Source organism: Kogia breviceps, chromosome 2 (genome assembly GCF_026419965.1).
Source record: "Kogia breviceps isolate mKogBre1 chromosome 2, mKogBre1 haplotype 1, whole genome shotgun sequence".
NCBI lineage: Eukaryota > Metazoa > Chordata > Mammalia > Artiodactyla > Physeteridae > Kogia > Kogia breviceps.
The window spans coordinates 188,526,637-188,550,610 of record NC_081311.1 but is presented as its reverse complement, the minus strand read 5'-3'; the positions used below and the strand labels follow the sequence as shown (position 1 = coordinate 188,550,610).

The 23,974-nt window shown below is 39.3% G+C and overlaps 1 protein-coding gene across 13 annotated transcripts in view; it reads left to right on the top strand.

Annotated features, from left to right (window-relative positions):
- Nucleotides 1-23,974, top strand: part of DOCK10 (dedicator of cytokinesis 10) — a 281,208-nt gene that overhangs the window by 155,375 nt on the left and 101,859 nt on the right. For all 13 annotated transcript variants that reach the window (XM_059052008.2, XM_067026998.1, XM_067027001.1 and 10 more), the window contains exons 4-8: nucleotides 2,914-2,996; nucleotides 13,751-13,823; nucleotides 14,100-14,222; nucleotides 14,467-14,601; nucleotides 23,210-23,393. In XM_059052008.2, coding sequence (XP_058907991.1) covers nucleotides 2,914-2,996; nucleotides 13,751-13,823; nucleotides 14,100-14,222; nucleotides 14,467-14,601; nucleotides 23,210-23,393 — 598 coding nt within the window. The remainder of the gene's footprint in view (nucleotides 1-2,913; nucleotides 2,997-13,750; nucleotides 13,824-14,099; nucleotides 14,223-14,466; nucleotides 14,602-23,209; nucleotides 23,394-23,974) is intronic.

Genomic DNA, 23,974 nt, shown 5'->3' with positions numbered 1-23,974 from the left:
TACACATAGGTACTATCCATAGCAAGACAGCACAATAAGACAATGCACATTTGTCCCATCAAAACCTCCAGATTAGGAAGTGTAGCAATAGATATTATGAGAGAGAAATTTCTAATCCAGTCTAATATACTGAGTGTTCAGTTGCTAAATCAGAGATCCTAATAAATAAAATGATTTGACCAAAATCATGTTGGAATTCAGTACTAGTTCCAGACCAAGAATAAAGCCGTGTAGCTCCTGGTTCGGTGCGGTACCCTCTGTTCACATTTTTTTTTGTAAAGAATATACATTGGTTTGGCAATTTTTTATCAAGAATCTTTAAAATACTTTGAGTACTCTATCCGAAGAAAATAATCCAAAATGGGTCAAACTTGGGGGAAAATGGGAAGACCAAATTCATGAAGAAACACTCTGAAGCATTTTTTTCTGCAATGGCACAAAATTTGAAGTAGCCATAGTAACTGCTCACTCTGTCCTCTTCTATAAGTCTTTGCTCAAATGTCACCTTCTTTGTAAGACTTACCCTAACCATTCTATCTAAATTGTCCCTCCTTCTCCAGCTCTATCCATCGCCCTTCTTCTGCTTTATTTTTCACATGACACTTAGCATTTCCTGATACATTACACAATTTACTTATTTTTGTGTTTCTTGACCAGCTCATCATAGGGCCACACTTTTCAAGAGGGCATGAATTTTTGTCCCTTGCTCACTGATGTATTTGCATCACCTGGAAAAATGCCAGGCACACAGTATGGGTTCGATAATGTTTATTGACCAAATTAATGAATGGATGGTTTCCAAAACTAAGAGACCAGGTTGGTAAATTAGGGTATGAGACTTTATTCTACTTATTTAAAGTGGTCATAAAATTTAGAAAGCAAAAGTTTAAAAATCTTTAGAATATGCCTTTAAGTGAATAAAAACAATATTCCAGGGCTTCCCTGGTGCCGCAGTGGTTGAGAGTCTGCCTGCCGATGCAGGGGACACGGGTTCATGCCCCGGTCCGGGAGGATCCCACGTGCCGCGGAGCAGCTGGGCCCGTGAGCCACAACTACTGAGCCTGCGCGTCTAGAGCCCGTGCTCCGCAACGGGAGAGGCCGCAACAGTGAGAGGCCCGCGTACCAAAAAAAAAAAAAACAATATTCCAATTCAAATATATACTTAGAGGAGAACTAGGTAAAACTACGCACCAGAAAAAAAAAAAAGATTGAAAGGGAATGCAAAAAGGGGGTGGGTTTTATGCTTTTTGTTTTCCATTTTGTGTCGTTTGAGAACTACAGGAGAGTGTAGAGAAAGGAAAGTAAGTGAGAGAGGGTGGGAAAGAGCCGTGATCATGAATGTTTTGCCCTCTTGGGTTGGGATGCTGTGGATCTTTGTGCTCCTTGCCTGAATTCCTGGCATCTTTATCGAAAATGAAGATGGAACTTTTTAGCCAGGGCGCATATCAGGGTTCAGTTTTCCTTTTATTTCCAGAAACGTGGTTTGCACAGTTGGCTCAGGAATTGGCAAGTTAAGACATTTAATTTTAGCTAAACATTCAGTTTTGTTCACGTTCCTCTTCTCCATCGAGAGTCAGTACACATCCCCTGAATCCTCTGACTGTTTTCCACATCCATTTGTCTTGTTGCTGTTCTGTTTTTAATCTCTTCTTTTCTCCTGTCCCCCTGCCGCCATGCCCCCACTCCTATCTTTGTCCTAGTCTCATGCATCGTTTGCCCTCAGTCCCCATTTGCGTCAGGGTGTTTCCCTAAACAGATAAAGCTATGGTGCTGAGGAAGTTCAAGGCTAGAGAAATCCAATGCGGCCAAGGACCCCTAACCCTTCTCCCTGCCTTTCCCGTGCATCTTGAGCCAGGTGCCCGCACCTTATGTTCTCCACCCACCTTTCTACACCCCCCTGTGAGCCACTCCCTCCCACTTTCTGTTTCTGCAAAGACAGTGCCCGTGCTTTCTTTGCTCTAACACTTCCACGCCTTGAGTAATGACTCTTATGAAGAGCTCTCATTTGCTGTCCCCTTCTCGGTTACAAAGACGATCAGAGGTCTTATCTCTCACTGCAGTAAGTTTATTACTCCTCAGTTTTTCCCACTAATGCTAGAGGACAGGGTCTCCTTATAATCCTGGTGTTGCTGTTTAATCCCCAGAATTATGTAATTTTGGAATCTTAAAAGCCAGCTAGTGAAATCGCTGTTACCGCTCTGTGGTCAGTACTGTGACAGGCACAGGGTCGCTGCTTGGGAAATATTTGCCACGAGTAAATACCGTAAACTCAGCCATCATGAACCACTCTAAGATAAGTCTTTTGTGCTATTAACATTGTTTTTTAAAAGTGTTTTTGTCATCTTTTATTCACACATATTTATAAAGTTGATGAATATTCAGGGAGAAGGTTGGGCTCAGAAGGCAATGAGGTAAAACTGAAAAACTCATTTCAAGCGGACAGCAGGGTTGATATAAAGAGGAAAAGGATAGGTTACTGATGCAAGAATAAGAAGAAATGGGCTAAAATTACGATGAAAGGATGGCATATAAATAATAACATATTTCACTGCTAAGAACTGTTAAGTAAAGGAAGGGTTTCCAAGGAAAGCTGAAAAATGATGATACTTGAGGTTAGTGACATATCCGGTTATGATTCAGAGGATGATTAAATTAGGCTTTCCTTAATGGAGAAAAATAGAATAAATATGTTAAACAGTTCCTCCTCTAAGAGTCTGGGAAAGGTTAGATTTTCCTTTCACTGGAAAATGAAATGATAATAATGCTCAAGCCCCTTATCTACCTTAAAATTGCTAACGTAGCTACCGTAACATTAACCTGGGGATTATGGGCACTGAATTCACTTTGCTTCTTTATCAGGACAGCTGCTTTTTGAATGATAATTTTTAATTGCCATTTTTTTTTTCCTTTCAGGCTTGTAAATTTTACAGTTCCCAGTGGTATGTGGTAAACTACAAGTACGAACAGTATTCTGGAGACATTCGACAGTTACCTCGGTAAGAACCTATTACGATTACTTCTTGGGTTTTTCCACATATAAGCTATGTTCCCTAAATTCCGCCACTGTTCATGAATACATGTACGTTAATCTAGTATCAAGGTATGTTTTACAAAATTTTAAAGTAAAAGTCACGATGGAACAATGTATTGCTTGTCACCTCACAGAATTGGGGTGAGAGATACATATACTCATTTAGGTTTTGAACACAGTTTTAAACTACCTTGTCATTCTTCTGTGAGCTGTCTTTTCAATAGCGGATACAAGAGAATTTAAAAAGTAAAATTTGGACCAGAAATTTTTTCTGACAATATTCTGTATATAGCATTTGCCATTGGTTTCATGTATTTTCACTCTGGGATATCAAAGGGCACGAAAATAAACAACGTCCACAGGAATGATAAATGTCTAAGAACAGCAAAAAGGAAAAACAGACACCTAATATTTTCCGGATTATGGGGAATTAAAGTCTTTAGGAAAAGGTGATATTGTTCTGCAACTGCCCAAATGTCACCTCTATAAAGAATTTGCTCACCTGACCAACTGCCTGACCTAGAGTAGTCATTTATTCTGTGTCTGTGTCTCCCACTAAAGTTAAACCCCCCAAAGGACAGGGACTCTTCCTCGCAGAATCCCCTGCAGGCCTAGGAGAATGCCTGGCACATAGTAGGTGTGCAATAATTACTTAATGGATAAGTAAACTGAGAGAGTAGCAAATTTTAAAATATAATAATCCTGGATGGGCTTGGAGTTGCTTAAATTCATAGAACTGCAATGAACTGGAATCTCCCAATACACTGGTTCATCAAACTAAAATGTTGCACATGATCCAGAAAAAACACTTAAGACAGTCAAAAGTTTATTTTTTCTTAACACTTTCCTCAAGTGAAACTTTGAGGTCATACACATTGCATCTAACTTTTTAATGGACACATGGTTTAGATTTGGGCACCACTTTCTAAGATTTCCCTTGCCCCAGAAACATCTTTTCCAGACTGGGATACTTGGAAGTGCTGCTATCAACTCCTGGATGCAGAATTTGAAGTGGAGGGGGTGTTATGGAGTAGCTCTGGGAAGGTCACATTTGGGCTCAGATCTGAAGGTACCGTAGCTACCAGCACTGCAATCTCCAGAAAAGGGTTCCCAGAGGAAACAGCAGGGGCAAAGGCCATGAGGTGGGAACCAGAGTGGTCATTCGAGCAGAGTCAGTGAGGCCAGACCTAAGGGTTGGTGAAACCATGGAACTAGGCAGGGGACCTCGTGGGTCCTGAAGAGGAACTGGATTTTATTCTCATTGCAACAGAAGACTGTAGAAATTTGTAACCTGGAGTGTAACATGATCTGGTTTACCTCTTTAAGAAATTACCTGCTCTACTCTATGGAGAATGGGATTGTAGCAGTGAGAATTTTAAAAAAGAAAAAAAAAAAAAAGAGAGAAGCAGGCCATTTCTTTTAGAGTAGCGTTACTGTGAAGAGCAAAGCAATGTTCCTCTAAAACAGAAAGTCTTTATTCAAAACAGTGACTGTTAACTTTCACCAAATCTCTGAACGTTCCTTTAGATTCTGGTCACTCCTAAAAGATAACTTCCTTAAACTTCATGTTGGGAAGGTCTCATCACACCCTAGGCCTTCATGAATAATTATTACATTCAGAATGCCTGGGCCTTAGTCACACACTTTTTGTAGCTTCAGTTGAAAAGCAAAGCATTTTTGAACATCGAGACTTCTTTCTGAAAACAGTTCTGAGAAGTGGTTACAACTTGTAAGCCATGTCCAAGCACTTGGAAGACTGCATATAAAGGGAGAGAGTGTAGAAAGAGGTGTTTAGCTGCCATTTGACATAAATGCCTTCCTGCTGTCCTTAGGTCTATTGAAATCTTTAATGGCTTTATCCCAAAACACTGTTCATCTTTTCTTGTATTCGTGACGCCATAAAGAAAAATAAATTAATTTAAAAATTCACATGCGCTATATTCTTCCTCTATGAAAACAATAGAGAAGGCACCTCCAGTTAGAACAGTGTCTGGATATCATTGTTGAATTGGAATTCTTGGAGAGCACGAGAAGAAATCTCTTGAGAAGAAATGCAAAAATAACTAAAATATTGCTGAAAATTTCCCTGACTTTAACTAAAGGATGTGGAAGTTGATACCAATAAAGGGAAGCATAAGACTGCCTCTAAGTAAGAAACTGTAATGAACTCTATATGATATGTTCAAAATGAAAATCAGAAGTTCTCGAATAATCCTCATGTATCCCCTGAACGAATGAAGACTGTAACATTGAATAGTAAAACTATTTTTTAAATGATTTTACAAAGCTAAGCACTCCCCACTAAAGACTACACATATTTAGGTCAGTAGTGGGAACAATTTACTTGGGCCTTCTGAGACTATTAGAAGTAAATCATTTTCATACCTTCTGGATTAGAAGAATTCTCCTATGTCTGCTACCAATTTAAACTGATCATTTCTTTTTATGGATTGCTGAGGCTTTAAAATAAAAACTCAGAATTATGGGGAAGTGAAAAAAGATATGTGTTTATCTCCTTCATTTTTAGTCTTTAAATTTAAAATTGTGCTATTATTCACTCATAAGAACCTCATTTTTTTAGTGTCTGTTCATAGGAAGATATTGGAGAGAGACTTTATTTCAGGCTAGAATGTAAAATGTAAAGACTTCACACATTAGAAATAAAAAATTGGCACTGAAATTGGTGTTCCTAGGAAACAAGAATGTCATAAAAAAAAAAGTATGATGTCAAAGGAGCCAAGAATATATAATGGGGAAAGGATAGTCTCTTCAATAAACATTGGGAAAGCTGACAGCCACAAGTAAAAGAATGAAACCAGACTACTATCTTACACCATACATGAAATTAACTAAAAATGGATTTACTACTTGAGTATAAGACCAGAAGCCATAAAACTCCTGGGAAAAAACATAGGCAATAAGCTCCTTGACGTTGATTTTGGCAATGATTTTTTGGATCTGACTCCAAAAGCAAAGGCAACAAAAGCAAAAATAAACAAATGAGACTACATCAAATTAAAAAGCTTCTGCACAACAAAGGAAATCATCAAAAAAATGAAAAGCAACCTACTGAATGGGAGAAATATTTGCAAATCATATACCTGATAAGGGGTTAATACATAAAATATACAAAGAACTCATACAACTCAATGGCAAAAATAAGAAAAAAGCCAACAACGATCTTATTAAAAAATAGGCAGAGGATCTGAATAGACATTTTTCCCAGAGAAGACATACAGATGGCCAACTGGTACATGAAAAGATAGATGCTCAATATCACTAATCACCAGGGAAATGCAAATCAAAACCACAATGAATTATCTCCTCACACCTGTTAGAATGGCTATTATCAAAACAACCAGAGATAACAAGTGTTGGTAAGGATGTGGAGAAGAGGGAACCCTTGTGCACTCTTGGTAGGAACGTAAACTGGTGTAGCCACTACGAAAAACAGTATGGAGATTCCTCAAAAAATTAAAAATGGAACTACCATATGATTCAGCAATTCCACTTCTGGGTATTTATTTGAAGAAAACAAAAACACTAATTCGAAAAGATATACACACCCCCATGTTCATTACAACATTATTTACATTAGCCAAGATACAGAAACAACTTAAGTGTCCACTGATGGATGAAAATGTGGCATATATACACAATGGAATACTATTCGGTGATAAACAAAAGAGTGAAATCTTGCCATTTTCGATGACATGCGTGGACCTGAAGGGCACTATGCTGAGTGAAATAAGTCAGAGAAAGACAAAAGCCATACGACCTCACTCATATGTGGAATTTAAGAACAAAAAACAAAACCAGAACAAAATAAAATAGCAAGCTCACTATACAGAGAGAATAGACTGATAGTTGTCAGAGGTGGGGTGAAGGGGATCAAAAAGGTACAAACTTCCAGTTATAAAATAAATAAGCCATGGTAATGGAACGTACAGCTTGGTGACTAGAGTTAGCAATACTGTATCGAATGTTTGAAAGTTGCCAAGAGAGTAGATCTTAAAAGTCCTCATCACACACAAAAAAATCTTAGTAGCTATGCATGGTAACGATGTTAACTAGACTTATTGTGGTGATTATTTCACAGTATATACAAACACAGAATCATTATTTTGTACACCTAAAATTAGCATAATGTCATCTGTCAATTATACCTCAATTTAAAAAATGTGAAACAAACAAAACAATATGATACCACAGATTTCATTAATCCCCAGGCTAAAACACAGAGATATATGACATGCTTAAAAATTTACCACAGCTGGGTGGATATAAAGAAGAAAATTTCATAGAGTATATTTTGTGATAGATAGAAGATCAATTAAAATGGAACCTGTATACTTGGGCTGATTTGGAACCGAAATTTTTTAAAATAAAAGGACACTTCTTGAGTGTCGAAAGTGAGCCAGAATGTGCTGGGTGCCATATGTACATTATCTCATTTAACACGCATGACCCCACGGACTAGGAACTGTTTTCCCTGGTGTATAAAGGACTGCAGAGCATCGAGAGGGTTAGTAACCTGCCCCCAACCTCACTCCACTCAAGCATCCCCCACACTCCTTAAATGAGGTATAGGAGGTAATTTGGGTATAAAAATGAGAAATAAGACTGACCGGAAATGACAACTAACGTTGGGTCCAATCACCGGAAGGCGAGGCCCCTGCTGAGCCCTCTGTCTGTGGAGCCCAAAGGCCCTTAGAGACCCACAGTGGTCTTGGGGGAAGAATTTTACCTTCAGCAGCCAGAGGTGCTTATCTTCTAATGACATCCAGAAGAGAGAAAGGTCATGCGTAATGGCCCTGCAGATATGAGACTGAGTAGTGATGATGGTTCCTTAAAGACAAGGAGGCAGTGAGGGATGGAAAAGAAGAGTTCTCAGGAGCGCCCATTTCTAAACCCTCCGCCAGGTGTGCTCCAGGGCATTTGCTTACAAGGCTGACCTCCCCTCCTGTCTCTCTCCCTCCCTCACTGTGCTCCAGCCCCACCAGCGGTCCACTCTTGGATGCTGCAAGCCTGATCCTTCCTCAAGACCTTTGCTCTCCATTCCCTGTGCCAGAATGATCTCCCCCCAGATTGTCACATGGCTGGTTTCTTCTCATTCTCAAGCAAAATGGCCATCTGTGACCACCCTTTCTAAACCTGGCTTCTGCCACCCCTACCTGGATCACTCTTTTCTCTTCTCGTCTTTAATTTTCTTACCAACCATGTTCATCCAGGGAAATTACCTTGTTTATTTATGCTTAATGACCGACCCTCTCCTCCCTTAGAAGGCGAGCTTACTCAGCGTGGGGGGTCTATCTTCCGATACGTGGTTGTCATTATTGCAGGTCTTCTATGTGACAGGTACTATCTGGAAACTGGATCATTTAGTGACGAGGAGGAACAGCCTCCAAGAATTAACACAGCTCTCAACTCACAGTGAATTTGATCGAGCAAACAGATTTAAGAAAAACCAGCAACGAAAAAGCATGCACATTCACCCATGCCACACCCCTAGATATGACCTATACTGACACCTCCTGGTCTGCACATGTTTTTTAATGAACAGTAAGGTCTGCATGAATATGACTGAGGATTAATGTAGTTGGTTGAGTTTTGCTAGTGACCTCATTGGTCTTATCTATCATATCTTATGATTTATTTTTGAGTCATAATACTTAAGTGAACTGAAAAGGAAAACTTAAAGAAACTGTGGTTTTATGCAAGAGTTTGGAGACCTCAGAAAGTGTAATATTGTAACATTTGGGAAATTTAAAAAAAATTTTTTAGTGTTTGTATGAAGCCGCCTTCTCTCTTTTCAAAATCATCTGTCCTTCAAAAATACCAGGGGAAAGTTCTTGAGAAATTCATACTCACTATTTTCTTTGAGAATAGTTATATGTATTTTTGCACAATTTCTTAAAAGTTTACTTAGTATTAAAAAAAATCCAGGAAACTTCATTTTTCTTCAACACCTTTAAACCCCCCCCATATTTTATTATGCAAATTTTCAAACATACAAAAAATGTTGGAAAACGTATACAATGAACACCCATATTCTCACCATCTAGAATGTATCTTTTACATTTTGCCGTATGTATTTTATGACATTATGCATCCATCCACCCATCCCTATTGCCGTCCACCAGTCCATCTTATATTTTGATCATTTCAAAGTGAGTTTAAAGTACCAACACACTGTCTGCTGCCTTTCTAAACACTTTAGAATGCCTACCATTAACTAGACACATACATGTTTACAGGTTACTTTTTTTTTTCTTTTGAGGGAAACTTTAGGAGGTGAGACACAAGTTGTAAGTGAACCACTGGATGACTTTGACTATGCATACACCGTGCACCTGAAACCCCGACTGACATAGGGGACGTTATCATCACCTTCAAAGAGTTCATTGCTATGCCTTCCTTGTCAGTCCTCAACCCTACTTCCCTCTCTCCCCAGAGACAACCACTGTTCTGATTTTCTTCACCACAGATTACTATTACATATTCTGGAACTTTATATTCTAGACCTTTATTTTTTGGAATCATGCTATATGTATTCCTGTGTTTCTGACTTCTTTGGCTCAGCACGATGATTTGAGTGATAGCTATGTTGTTGCATGTATCAGTAGCTCCTTTCTGCTTCTGAGTAACATTCCTTTTGTGTGTGGATCTACTATAATTTGTTTAGCCATTCTCCCGTCGATACAGCATTTTCAGCTGAGTTGTGCATAAGTCACTTTAAAATCATGGACTTTTGTGAAACTTTGGCTATCATTCATAGGCTATCTCAGTTGTTATTTTCAATTCTCTGATGGGAGATTTGTGGAAAAACCCTCACAAGTATTTAACCTTATACACTGAGATCATGAAAACCCTATTTCGTTTCCTTGTTTGTTATTTCATTGCTAGTTTGAAAGGCTGTTCTTTCTCTCCTTTCTTTACACTTTTATAATTATCTTTGCAGAAATGAGAGTTGGACCGTGAAACATGGCCTCTATTGCAAGCCACAATTATCAAGAACAAATGCCTATAAAATTATTCTTTTGTAAGAAAGAAAAGAAAAGATAAACCATGCTGGCAAAAGGGGACAGAGTAAAGAATTCAGAAACGAATAGAACTGTCTCAAGGTCAAAGGGAGACGGGCAGGAAAGGACTAGCATATAATTTAGGGCCACCCCGGAGCCAAACATTGACCTTCCAGTTCAAGTTTGTCTTTGCTGCCTCATCCTCAGTTTTCCCTACTCATCCCTTTATCTTTCACTTGGGATGTTTCCTTAATAGTGCCTTTACTGCCCTGCCATCATTTTAAGAATCCTGGAACACTCATGTCTCCTCCTCTGCAGACAAAATACTTTGAGTCATTGCTCTGAAATAAGCCCTTAGAACCTGCCTCTGAATCTCAGGCAGTGTGTCACCTCTCGAAGGAGCAAGGGTTGAGGAAAGCGTTGTGTTTAAGCACTTTATTTTGCCCATCAAATGAAAAGGCAAAGGGAACTGTTTCTGGTTCAAGGAGTGTCAAGATGTTGTCAAGGAGAAAAGGAGTATTTTTGGTGGGATGGGGAGAATTTCCCAGTGGTTCCAAAATAACAGTGTGGTCTGTTACCTGTTCTGCCTTCATATAAGGTTGACCTAAGCAAAAGAGGCAGAACAAGTTAACATCAGTGGCAGTTGGCCCAAACTTGAGTATCTCTAAGGTTCTGCAAGAAGGAGAAAGAACTACAGGTACACCAGGATCCTTTGCAAGAGAAAAATGGCTACAATCGTACTTAACATGCTTATTAAAGATGGTTTGGACTAATCTGTCCTTAATACAAGAAGTATCGTTTCAGGGATAAGGCTTCTGACCCCATGTCTTTCACTATGTGTTTGTGTGAGTAACTTTTATGGACTTCGTTTTCTTCTCAGCAAAATAGCAAGATTAGACTAGATGTGGATTCCCAGTATTTGTGTCCAAAAGTCCGATTATATGCATATACATTTGAATAAAAAGCAATATGCTACTTAGTACATATTTAGACTTCAGTACAAAATCTCTGTTATCTTGGTATATATTTTTGAGCTTGCAAATAAATCATGGATGAGGAAGGTTGTATTATATATTAATATGTTTTTGAAATTTGGACTAACACATACCCATGCAAGTAAATTCATACACATTAATTAACAAGTATTTATTGATCACTTACCCTTACCATGTGTCTGAACCTGTTATGATGATAACCTCGAAATACACATTTCCTACCATTCTTCTTTCAAGCCTCTGGCTTTGAAACAAAACTGTTACCATCTGCAACTACTTATCTATGGGTCTTGGGATGTCCTATCAAGACTGTGGAACCAAAACAAAATAGAGAAATAAATTGGAATTAGGACTGAAGTGAGACTCTAGATATCATTTATAACACTCAATATCAAGTACTGTGTACCCCAGAATAGCTTTATTTTTATTAGTTATGAATTTTAGTAGCAAGGGACTTTCATTAATTTGAATTTATAGGATAAATTCACAATAATAAGATACTTTTAAAAAACCTATTTAACATGTTGGAGGTGCCTCTTAGGATTTTGATCACCAAAAATGTGTCCTACTGCTAAAAAGAACAGTGCCAAGATGCCTTCCAAAAACAAAATTTTAAGTTATACCTTTTCATATTCTCTCACTTCTGTCATATCCTTGTTCACCTTGCCTCTCAATAATTCAGTCAGCAAATGCATATTGATCACGTCTCCAACAGGAAAGAAAAAAGCCAAGTGAGATGTAGATGGGACTTCATTAGAGTCACTGGCTTTAAGAAATGTATAATCTGCTGGAGGGCTAAGACAGGCGTCCAAATTGCAGAACCAGGCAAGCATCATAAGAGACATATGCTCAGCATCTACAGGAAGACAGTCCTAATTCTGTAGATCCAGGACACCTTCATGGAAATGACTTTGGGAGCACACACTCTTACCAGGTTACAATGGAATATTGTTCAGCCTTAAAATGGAATGAAATCCTGATACACTCCCCAACATGAATGAACCTTGAAGACATTATGCTAAGTGAAATAAGCCAGCCACAAAAAAGACAAATATTGTATGACTCCACTCGTATGAAGTACCAAGAATAGTTCATTTCATAGAGATAGAAAGTAGAATGATAACCTGGGGCTGGGGAAAGGGAAAAATGGGCGATTATTGTTTAATGGGTACAGAGTCAGTTTGGGAATAAAAATGGTCTGGAGATGGACACTGGTGATGGTTGTACAGTGTGAATCTACTTAATGCTACTGAACTGTGCACTTAAAAACAGTTAAGGGCTTCCCTGGTGGCGCAGTGGTTGAGAGTTCGCCTGCTGATGCAGGGGACGTGGGTTTGTGCCCCGGTCCGGGAAGGTCCCACATGCCACGGAGCGGCTGGGCCCGTGAGCCATGGCCGCTGAGCCTGTGCGTCCAGAGCCTGTGCTCTGCAACGGGAGAGGCCACAACAGCGAGAGGCCCGCATACCGCAAAAAAAAAAAACAAAAACAGTTAAAATAGTAATTCTTCTGTTATGTATATTTTACCACAATGGAAAAAACAATGATCAGGTATGGAGGATGTGGTTCTGATCTCAGCCTTTTCCACAGTTTGATAGTGAGGATGGTGCTCTTTTTGTGCTCTTTCTCTGCCGTGAACTGGGACTGCGCATTTCTATGTCTTTCAGAAGGGGGTGACAGAATAGTTTGAATCCACCAAATCCCTATGTGAATGCACGGCTTGGTGATTTTATGAGTACATATATTATATATATATGTGTGTGTGTGTACATATACATATACACATGTATGTATAGACATATGAATACATATAAAGCATACTTGGTCACTCACCTTTCTATCTGGAACACCATCAACATAGGAAACCATTTGTAATGGGAATACTGAATGTGCCCCTGGGCTTTTTTCTCAATAGTCAACTTCTTAGATTGCATCTACATAATATAAAACATTTTAAAGAAAACAAGTCTCCCATGCCAACTCTCCGTGTAGGATTTTCTAGTTAAGTATAAAGGAATGCCTGAATTTGGGATGATACTGTCTGGTTTCCATTCAACCATGTGTTATGAGATAGAAGCAAGCCAAGGAAAGTTTATTTCTGTCTTATTTGACCATTTATAGGGCCAGGTGTATGGTCTTGCTCCTCTGGGCTGGTCAGTGATGCTCTGACTAAGAGGCTTTTCTGTGCTACCATGGAAATCCTCAAAGTGAGCACAATTGCTGCTAAGTCACATTGGTGCAGGCTTTTGGAGAGGCCAGGGTTAGGGGAGCAGCACAGCCTGGTGGCCAGAGCACTTGGTGGTTCTTCAAATGACTGTCCTGTAGCCTTGGACATGTCACATAAGAGCAAAGGGGAAAAAAAAAAGATAATGAAAATATCAGTACTTTATATTCCACTTCAAAATGTGGAGGAAGGAAAATATAAATCACCAAGCCCTTAAAAATGTCCTACTGACCTTCATCTAATTAAAAAGGACATGTGTAAATCTGTACAAATAGTAACTCTGTGGTTGAAAATGGAGATTTGTTTACTGGAGATGAGATATAATGGTGTAAGGGGAAAGTTAATACTTCCAAAGGAAATGGGCCCCTCACGAGATTATATTATTTTATAAAAATGTGTAAGAAAGCCACCACAATAGCTGTTACCCAGCTGAAAGCAATGTCTCAAATGACAAATCAGAATCTTTTTTTTTTAATATCAGAGCAGAATACAAACCAGAGAAACTTCCTTCACATTCCTTTGAGGTTGACCATGAAGATGCTGATAAGGATGAAGTAAGTAAATGGTTGAAAGTGAAATGTTTAAAACATGAGCATAATTAGCTCCTGTCTTTCACTAGCGTGTTTCAAATTCAGACCAGTTTCTCCTAAAGCTGCAGTAGCTGTTGGTGTGAAGGCTTTTAGATAAAATGAATCACGTGTGTTTTGAAATTGAACATGATTTTTTAAGATGAGTCAAAGAGAGGAAAAGGAGTCTCATTTTTAAGTGCAGTGTCTAAGATCTGGGATTCATAAAAGATGGCTGTTATGCTGATGATGCCTTCTGTACAGGATACCACTTCTCACTCGTCCTCCAAGGGCGGAGGGGGAATGGGAGGAACCGGAGTTTTCAAGTCTGGCTGGCTCTACAAGGGGAATTTTAACAGCACCGTGAATAATACCATTACTGTTCGGGTAAGGAGACATCAAGACTCATCTTTGTTTCTGTCACCTTTCTTCACACCCTCCTCCACTTCGGTCACAGAACAGAGGAAAGCCATTTGCATTGAGTTTGTGTTTCATGTCATATTTTATTTATGAGAAAGGAGAATGTTCTCTAGAACAGTGCCCTAGAAACATAGCACTCTTGAAGGAATTAGAAGTAGTCTAATTTCTGTAAATTTGAACTACCTCCTTATATTTTTTTCCCTTTATTTAGTCATTCAAAAAGCGCTTCTTCCAGCTGACTCAGTTGCCAGATAATTCCTACATCATGAATTTTTACAAAGATGAAAAGATATCCAAAGAACCGAAAGGTTGCATCTTTTTGGATTCCTGTACAGGTGTGGTACAGGTGAGTAGACATCTCTTTTCCCCCGAGTTTTTTAAGTCGAAAAGTGTGTTCATCCAATCATTATTCATTCATTCCAAAAATATGTATGGAGTATCTGATATGAGCCGAGAACTGTTTCAAACTCCAAGGATTCAGTGGAGAGCAAGGCAGCCTAGATACCTTCTTTCACAAAACTCATTTCAATAAAGTAAGGAAAATAGAAAATATGTAAAGAAAGAAATAAACAGAATGGAATGATTGGTAAAATCTGGAAAAAGGAAAATAAACAGGGTTACAGAAGGTAGAGAGACGATGGTGAGGTTGCAAAGGAATCTTTATGCTGCAGAAGTGAGAAAAACATTTATGAAGAGAAAATATTTGATCTAGAGATTAAAGAATAAGCAGGGGCAGCAAGTGCAAAGGTCCTGAGGCAAGAGCAAGTCTGCTATACTCAAGGCAAAGAGGAAAATGACCACCTGCATGGCTGCAGTGTAGAGATCCACCAAGCTAAAGAATTCAGTAAGGTTATATGTAAAACACATAGTTCAAAGAAGGGTCTTCATGAATGTTATCTTTATTATTAGGTAATAAATAATAAGATAGTAAATTTACAGTGTATAAATACATCATCCTTCTTCGAAGAGCAGGTTTCTTCAAAGGCAAGGATTACATTGATTCTCAAGAGTTAATCTCAGAAACAGACACAGTGCCTGTAACAGACAGTGATGTTCTGCAAAGCCTTGGTCCTCAAATTATTGTCCTTAGTATTAAATTTGACATGGACCACGGTGGCAAAGGGAAGCAAAAATAATTCCATAGGCCTCACTTGAACATCTTATTTTCAAAAATTTTATTCTTTCTACTCTAATGAAATAGCTATCCTTATTCTCTCTCATGTAAAAATTGAAGCAATCAAGTGTTTTAGCAGTCTTCCCTCAAATTTCACATTAAGACGCTGGCCCATTTAGGTTGAGGACTGTGTTTTTGGTCACAGGCCACTAGGAACAATTCTTTATCTTATCACCAAACCACAGGCATTCACATAACTTGCTACATGGCTGAGATTACATTTCGGATTAATACCAGGGGCACTCAGATGTGTGAATGCAAAATAGAGTTATCTTTAGTCACTCAAGCCTCGTCTATTTCTGGATGGTTTATCTGTTAAAATCTGGAATTTCTCCAGAAAGTAATAATGCTGCACTTTAAAAGGAAAGAATTAATTAAGTGTTGCTGAGTCCTCCACTAGAAATGAAAGATAACTGTTTTTAGCACAGATGCCAACTTTCCTTGTGGAAAGGCCAATAAGGATCTTAATGGAGGGTGGAGATAGTTTTCTATTGTTGGTCACAAAGGAGACTCTTTGGCTTTAGAAATATGAAATAATACTTTAGCAATAGGTTAAAGATCAACAACTACATTTTACAGACATTGAGCTGAAAAACTTATTTTCTTTTCTATTTGGACTTCCAAACTTACTCTAGCAAATGAGTCATCATCTTCTAAGAAGTATCATTGTAGCCCTTGTTAGGTATTAAGTTTGCAGAGATATGAACTATTGTGTAATTTCTTCTTCCAAGAACCTTGTAACTCTGTTGAACACACAAAGTTAGTTAGTGCTCTAATCTGACCTTCCACTACAGGTACATTTTCTCCATCACATCTTAGACTGTGTTTCAGTCTCTGCTTAAGCAGTACCTTGAAAAGAGAATGTCTTCTAAGGAAAACGTAAGCTTGGGGTTTTTACTGGTCGATGTTCGAATCCTAGTTTCACCATTTACTATCTGAGAGCCTTGAATAAGTTACTCAAGTTCTTTGATTTCTGGTGTCTCATCTGTAAAACGAAAATAAATGTGCTAACATATGATAAGGATCCGGGAGATAGTGTGTCTTCAGCCATCCTTTCCTAGTCTTTCCATTAATTACGAAGGTCACAACTTTGAGAGATAAACACCCCATCATGGGAAAGCCCTTCTAGAAAATATTGATTCACCTTCCTGAAATATCTACCTAAACTTGCTAATTTATCCATTTCTTTCTTCATTCATTCATTCATCCAGCAAACTTATTTAGTGCTTATGACATGCTGTAACTGTGCTTAGGCATGCTGAAATCATGACCAGAGAAGGACATAGGCTCATAAGTCACTATTACACAGTGTCTCAAGAGCTATAATGGAGGTATAAATGGCACTTTCTATGGAGTGTTCTAGGAGCACAGAACTGTGGTAAACTCTTCTGGGTTGGCTGGAAGGATGCATAGAAAAAATGGGCATATAGGTAGGAATCTCGAAGGTAGATTTTGCACCTTCAAGCACAACTGAATAATCCTACTTCACTTTCCAATAGATAGCCATTCAAATACCCGGGAACATGTATTTTATCTTTTAAAGGGTTCGGCTCTGTATCCCTATATTTGTATTCCTCTTTATCAAGAGCTTGTTACTCTTTATAGAGGGAGGGAGCTTTAGCTTCTTGAGATCACTTTGGGAAGGTAGACATCTGGGTCCCTTGTCACCTTATGTCTGCCCGTTCTTATGTATTTGCTTACAGCTCTTTCTAACTTGTAAGTTTTGCATCTGGAAAAAAAGATACTGAATCAGATAATGCAAGTTTAGTCACTGTTCCAGCAAGTTCTCAAGCACAAAATGTGCCTGGAGACGAAACACGTACACACAGAAGCACAAAGCAAATGAATAATAGGATGAGTCAGACCTATTTTATCAAGAATCATTGTCAGTTTCCCTTGAATAAAACAGAGAAGAGAAACAAAGAGTTTGCCTCAGGAAGTGCTACCTACCACCCAGCATTCTCTAGGCATTCATGCACGTAACAGTCTTGAGTGAACAAGCCTTTTAGTTTGCTTCATTCAGACGCATGCTATATCACTGTGTTTTCCTAAGAATAATCCTTGGGATTCTTAGAAATATATTTCAAGGGCCACTTCAAATAGAGAGAAACTCCTACCCGGAGACTTCAGGTGACGTTTATGATTGGAAATTTCCTGGACCTTGGTAAAATAGAGACCTAACAGTAGTTTTCCACTTTTTTGTAATGTCATCAAACAGTACTAGATCTGTTTTACACCCCTCATTCCCAATCTGAAGCAGAACTTCCAATTTTTGCTACTTCAGTTTTGATTTGAGACTAAGGGTTATTTGGACCTAAGCTATCCTATCTTGTTCCATAAGAGTCTTCTCATTCATTCGTTCATTCATTCATTGGTCCATCCATCCATCCATCCAGTCCAGATCCTGCCACTGCGAAGGGAGTGAATAGCCCAGGAATCCCGGCTACCTAGGGTCCCTACCTCAACAGTGACAGTGACTGATGTCACTTGATACATAAAGGCTTAAATGGGGGTTGTGTGGTACTGAATACTGTTGATTTCCTCCTAGGTGCTGATCTTCCACTTGTGGATGTGGGTTCCAAGACAGCGGCCTTAGGGTCTTAACCAGAGTCTAGAAATTCAGATGCCTTCTGCAGCTCAGGCTACTACAGGAAGGAAGTAGGGTCAGCTGTGAGATAACAGGAGCAGCTCAGACTGTGTGTGCCCATATAAAGGCAGTCAAACTGGGAGGGCAAAAAATGTGTACCTCCCTAGGAAAATAATAAATTTAGAAGCCAACTATGACCTATAAACATCCCATTAGCAAACCTTGGCTGTAAAGAATCTCACTTCCCATGATAACAATGAAAACCAGAATGACACTTGTAATCTTCTTCATCTAATACATTATTTGACAACAGTTGATGGAACATGCATTATTATTGTCCCAATTTATTAAAATAAAACTCAGCGAGATAAAGTGGCTTGCCCAAGTCACAGAGCTAATAAATGGAAAGAGACAGAAGAATGTCCAAAGTTACAGAAAGATGCCCAAGGAAATGCTTTGGTGGTCATACATCCAGCAGGCATGCTTGCATAGATACATACATTCATCCTACATAAGCCGCATAGGCAGAAGAAACACTACAAAGATAGATGCTGGTGTGTCATTTAAGGAGTGAGTTTTAGATGTAAGACTTATTTCAGCAAATATATATGGAAACTTTTGCTTTATGCAAAGCACTGTGGGAAAGCCAAACATGAATTAGATGTGGTTTGTGTCTTCAAGGAACTTCCGGCCTGTGGGAGGATGCACTGAAAAACACAGAACAGATATAGCACATGCCTGAGTAATTAAACATGAGTGACACATCTCAAACAATAGGTTCTGATAACATATGTAAGAAGGATATTACATTTATCACTGCATGATGCTACCTTCTATTATACATATGTAATATATATATATTGCTTATTTTTTCCTGACATTACCTAACACTAGAATGTAAGTTCCATGAGGGCAAGCAGTTTGCTTGAACATTTTTAATGCTCTGTACTTGGCACATAGAAGGTAGCCAATATATCTTTGTTGAATGAATGAACAAATAAGCATACAGAGAATGGAAAGGACTGCATGCATGGTAGCCATCAATACCAGTAACCTGGAATTGATGTTGTGTGTTTCCTCTTAAAACTCTTCTCTTGTTTTGGCAAAATTCTGTAAAAGATGCTAGCCACATAATAGGTACAGTGGCATATTTTGCTTGAATAACTTCCTTCAATATTCAGTCCTCCATTGGCTTTGGTGGTTTTATTGGAGTATCTATTTCACAACTTTTCCAGATGAATATTGTGGAACGAGACCATTTTGCCACAACTCATTAAGCACATCGTGTGGCATTAGGACATATTGCCGGTTTCCTTTTTTTTATGAAGTCACGTAGATAGACCATGGTGAGCTTGAATGAACAAAGTAGTTTCATCGGTCGCAAAGGATACTGATTTCAGGGAAATAAAGGAAAATTTGAGGAGTAATAACAAGAAAACGATTACTACTTTTTTTTTTTTTTTTTTTAGCGGTACTGGGGCCTCTCACTGTTGTGGCCTCTCCCTTTGCGGAGCACAGGCTCTGCGGCCATGGCTCACGGGCCCAGCCGCTCTACAGCATGTGGGATCTTCCCAGACCGGGGCACGAGCCCGTGTCCCCTGCATCGACAGGTGGACTCTCAACCACTGCGCCACCAGGGAAGCCCAACGATTACTTCTTGATTATCATTTTAATGACTTAACATTGCCTTTCAGGATTATAAAAATGTCCCATTGGTTTTCTGCTTTGAGTTTTTCTTTTCTGCTGTTTTATACGCCATTATCTTGGAGATTATGGAAAGTGAGATGGAAAACCACTTAGTCTTTGTAATCTTCCCCACCATAAGCTTCTCTGCACTGCGAGTAGTTCTGTTTCACTCCAAGGAGAAAAAGATAATTTGGGGGCTTCCCTGGTGGCGCAGTGGTTGAGAATCCGCCTGCCGATGCAGGAGACACGGGTTCGTGCCCTGGTCCGGGAAGATCCCACATGCCGCGGAGCAACTAAGCCCGTGAGCCATGGCCGCTAGGCCTGTGCGTCCGGAGCCTGTGCCCCGCAACGGGAGAGGCCACAACAGTGAGAGGCCCGCATACCGCAAAAAAAAAAAAAAAAAAAAAAAAAAAAAAAAGATAATTTGGCTTTTGAGAAGTTGTGAATAGAATATTTATTTCATTTATAAATACCCCTTTTTGAGAAACAAGGGCTTGTTATACTTTGCTCAAATTTTTTTTAAATTTTAATATATAATATTGTTGAAGTTGGCAATCATATTTAATTCATTTAAAGTACAGAAGGCAATTTAGAAAATCAAGTTTTGTTCTTATTTTGTCATGTTTGTTATTAGTTCCTTGACAGTTGCATTTGAAAGCAGGTTGCAGCTCAATCCACTTTTAATTTGGACCCAGTATAAGCATTGTACATAGCTTTGCATCTGCCTGTCCCCATTGTTTACAGCAGCAAATTAGCCAAGCAGATTCTTCCTTTTATTTTCAAGACAACACTGAGATTTGTTTGCATTCTGCTATGCTCAGATGCTTTAGATCTGCTCTGAGCTCTGTACACTTCTAGTTCTTTCCTGAGTGTCTATTTCTGTTTCTGTTGCTTTTTGAAGGATACAATACTATCATAGCAACGTGTCTCTTTTATACCTGCCCTCGGCCATCTGTCTTTGCCCTCAGACCCTCTGTGTCAGTGCAGGTCACAGGCGGTTTTATGGACCTCCTTCTTCAGCACCCCAGGAAATGTGTGGGAGGGTGTGTGGAGGAAGTCTGCCCCACTCCTCATGTGGCAAGCATAGCTTTTAAGAATTTGCATTCTTAAAGAAGCTACCTGGAGGTTTGCTTTGCACAGGACCACCTTGCCTCCGTTTACGCTGCAGCCAAAATGATCTCAAAATGCAACTGTGGTCTTTCACTAGTCAAGTCATCTTTTCTGTACTCTCACAGAACACAAAGGGTGCTGCAAGAATAGTAGTATTCTCAACACAACATTGTAAAGCAATTATACTCCAGTAAAGAAGTTAAAAAAAAAAAAAAGAATAGTAGTATTCTCATGTTGCAGTAACAATCCTGTTCTCAAAAAGAATTTTTATACCTTGATTTCATACCTCCTCTTCAATACATTCATACAAAAGTTAAGTACATTTATCTTCCAGTTTCACATTTGGGTGATTAATTGGTTAATACCCATCTGCCCTGTTCCAACACCTTGTCTGTTTCTGCCCAGCACAAAATGTAAACACGAGAGAACCTCTTTAAGAATGAGTACTGTCACTGCACTGAGGCTAACTAGTGAGCTTCTGCCCTTCTCAGGCTCATGGGCTATTGAAAATGGCAGCCTGCAAGTGAGTCATTACAGGGCAAAGAAAGAATAAAAATTGACAATAATATGAAAGTATGGACACGAGCAAAGAGCTTGTCCTTGGCAGAGTATAGAAAGTCCCATTTGAGCTGTGAGATTCCACAGTGAGGATCACAGTTAGCTTTTTAGCTAATTCTTCTTTCTCCTTCAGTTCCCAAATTTTACTTTTTCATGAGTCTTGTATGATGCCCCGCCGTCTACTTTCAGAAACCAGAACATCCCAGGCCATGTGGTCACCCATTTGGTGTGTGATTGTGCCAGGCAGGTGGCAAAGAAGGAGAACGGCATCTGATGAGTATCTTCTTTGTGCCGGGTCATCTCAGGGGATGTTAAAGGATGAAAGGATTATTTCCTGTCTCCACCACTTGCTGTCCATGCATCCCAAGCATATTTTCATTTGTCTCCCCAAGCCTCAATGTTACCATATGTTAAATGGAATGATACAGTTTCTCTCATAGACTTATTATGAGATTTAAATAAAATGGTGACTGTGCCAGGTGTACAGATGGCAAGTGTTCAGTAAGTGTCATGTTTGTAGCAGTAACCGTACTGTTGTGGAAGTTGAAAGGAGAATGCTCTTTGGGGAAGTTTTTAAGAGCCTCCCAAAGAAAGCGAACACTACCAGGAGTATATTCAAAATGATTCTTTCTTGCCACCAAGAAATAGCAATCCTGTTCCCAGAAAGAATTTATACCTTGATGTTTAGCCGCAGCCCTGTGCTCTAGTGCTGCTCTCATCTTAGGGTTCTACTATTATTTGTATTTTACTTATCTTCATTGTGTAGGTTTTGCTTTATTACAGTTGTGAGTTCTCTAAAGGCTTTAGAACAGTGTGGGTAACAGTTGAATACTTGTATCAGAGGTACCTAGGAGTGAATTAAATGTGGAATATCTTCAGAAATTCTTACAGCCGCCGCAGCTTATATAACACTAGTTTATATCATCAGGGGAAGTTTCTACTTTGCGTTTATATTTCTAATCTCATGGCAGGAATATATAAAACTGCTGTAATAATCTGCTTCTGTATTCCCTCTACTTTAAATGGACTTCTTTGGTCTTTAAACATCTCACTTCTGTGAAAGTTCAATCTAAAGTAGCTACTCATCACATCAGACCATTTTAAGTCTCTGCGCAACAGAGAATCTTTGTTTTTCATTTCTTTGTTCGTTTCTTCAATCATTCATTCATTCATTCCCAAGGATAAGAAGCTCTTCTGTCCCATTTATACGATATGACTGTTTTGCGCACACGGTTGTCGAGTCCTTCTGTGTGAGAGCACTGGTACAGGACAGAGTGGTGACCCAGCTCTCATGGAGGCGGCTGTAAAGGAGGAATATACTGTTCAAAGAAACAAATGAAAGTGAATAAGCGTGTAATCCCAAATTGTTGTGAGTGCCCTGGAGGACAAGAACCTTGTGCTAACTGGGGAACTGGGGAAGGTTCACTGAGCAAGGATAACTTCACTTGAGATCTGAAGAGTGAATACAAGTCACGTAAGTACTTGAAGGGCAAACATCGTGCAGTGTGCGTGAACACACGCATGGAGATTTGGGATGGGAGGGTTGTTTCAGGCCTTTGCAACTATTTGAGGAAGCTTAGAATATACTCCTCCACCTGCCTGAAGATGAAATTTTTGAGCCAACATGCTCATCCAATCAAGAAAAACGTAAATAAAATACCTGTCCATACAAAAAGGCTTGAAAGAAACCGAACGAAATGATTCTTATCCAGCTAAATTTTTGTCCTGTTTTGGAAGATCTCCTTGATGTCACCTGCTCATGAGGAAAGACCCCGTAAAAGACATCTCCCACGCTCTAAGACTTGGTATCTGGTGTTTTTCTTTCTTTTCATGCCACAGAATAACAGACTAAGAAAATATGCCTTTGAATTGAAAATGAATGACCTGACCTATTTTGTGCTGGCGGCTGAAACGGAGTCCGATATGGATGAATGGATCCACACCCTCAGCCGCATCCTGCAGATCAGTCCGGAGGGGCCCGCTCAGGGCAGGAGGAGCGCCGAGCTCACGGAGCTGGGGCTGGGTGAGTGCATGCACACCCGCCTCCTTGCCCTCGTGAAGTGCGACCTGCGCGTTTGGTTCATTTCAGCTGCTACTGACCCTGGTAGCTGTCAGGTCTAGCTCTTCCAACCCTGAGCTATTCGCTCCAGGAAATCACCCGTAAACCTTTACTTTTACTCAATAGTCAGAGTCACCACACAGAGGTATGATCTTGAGTTGCCTGGCAATGCTTCGAGGCTGACATCCAGCAAATGATGTTAGGGACCATTGGTCAGCGATATTAAAAATATACCCATGTCTGATGGGGTGTAAGAGGGGAGATTCTGTGTTTTATAGCCGTTCATTAAATTTAATTAATGAACATTATACTCTGTAATGGCAAATGTGCATTCTTTCCTTTTAGCTGAAAGGCATCTTTCACGTGTGCTTTTGACCCCACTGAGATCAGCCTAGTTGTGGAAGTTCCATAAATTTTGCAGGGTATTAGGGATTTTTATAAGACAAATTTTTTTTTTCTGTCTATCCTAATTCTTTCATATAATTCTAATCCAGGCTAGGCAAAGAGAAGAGAACAAGATAGAGGAAAGAAAGGATGAAAAGTAG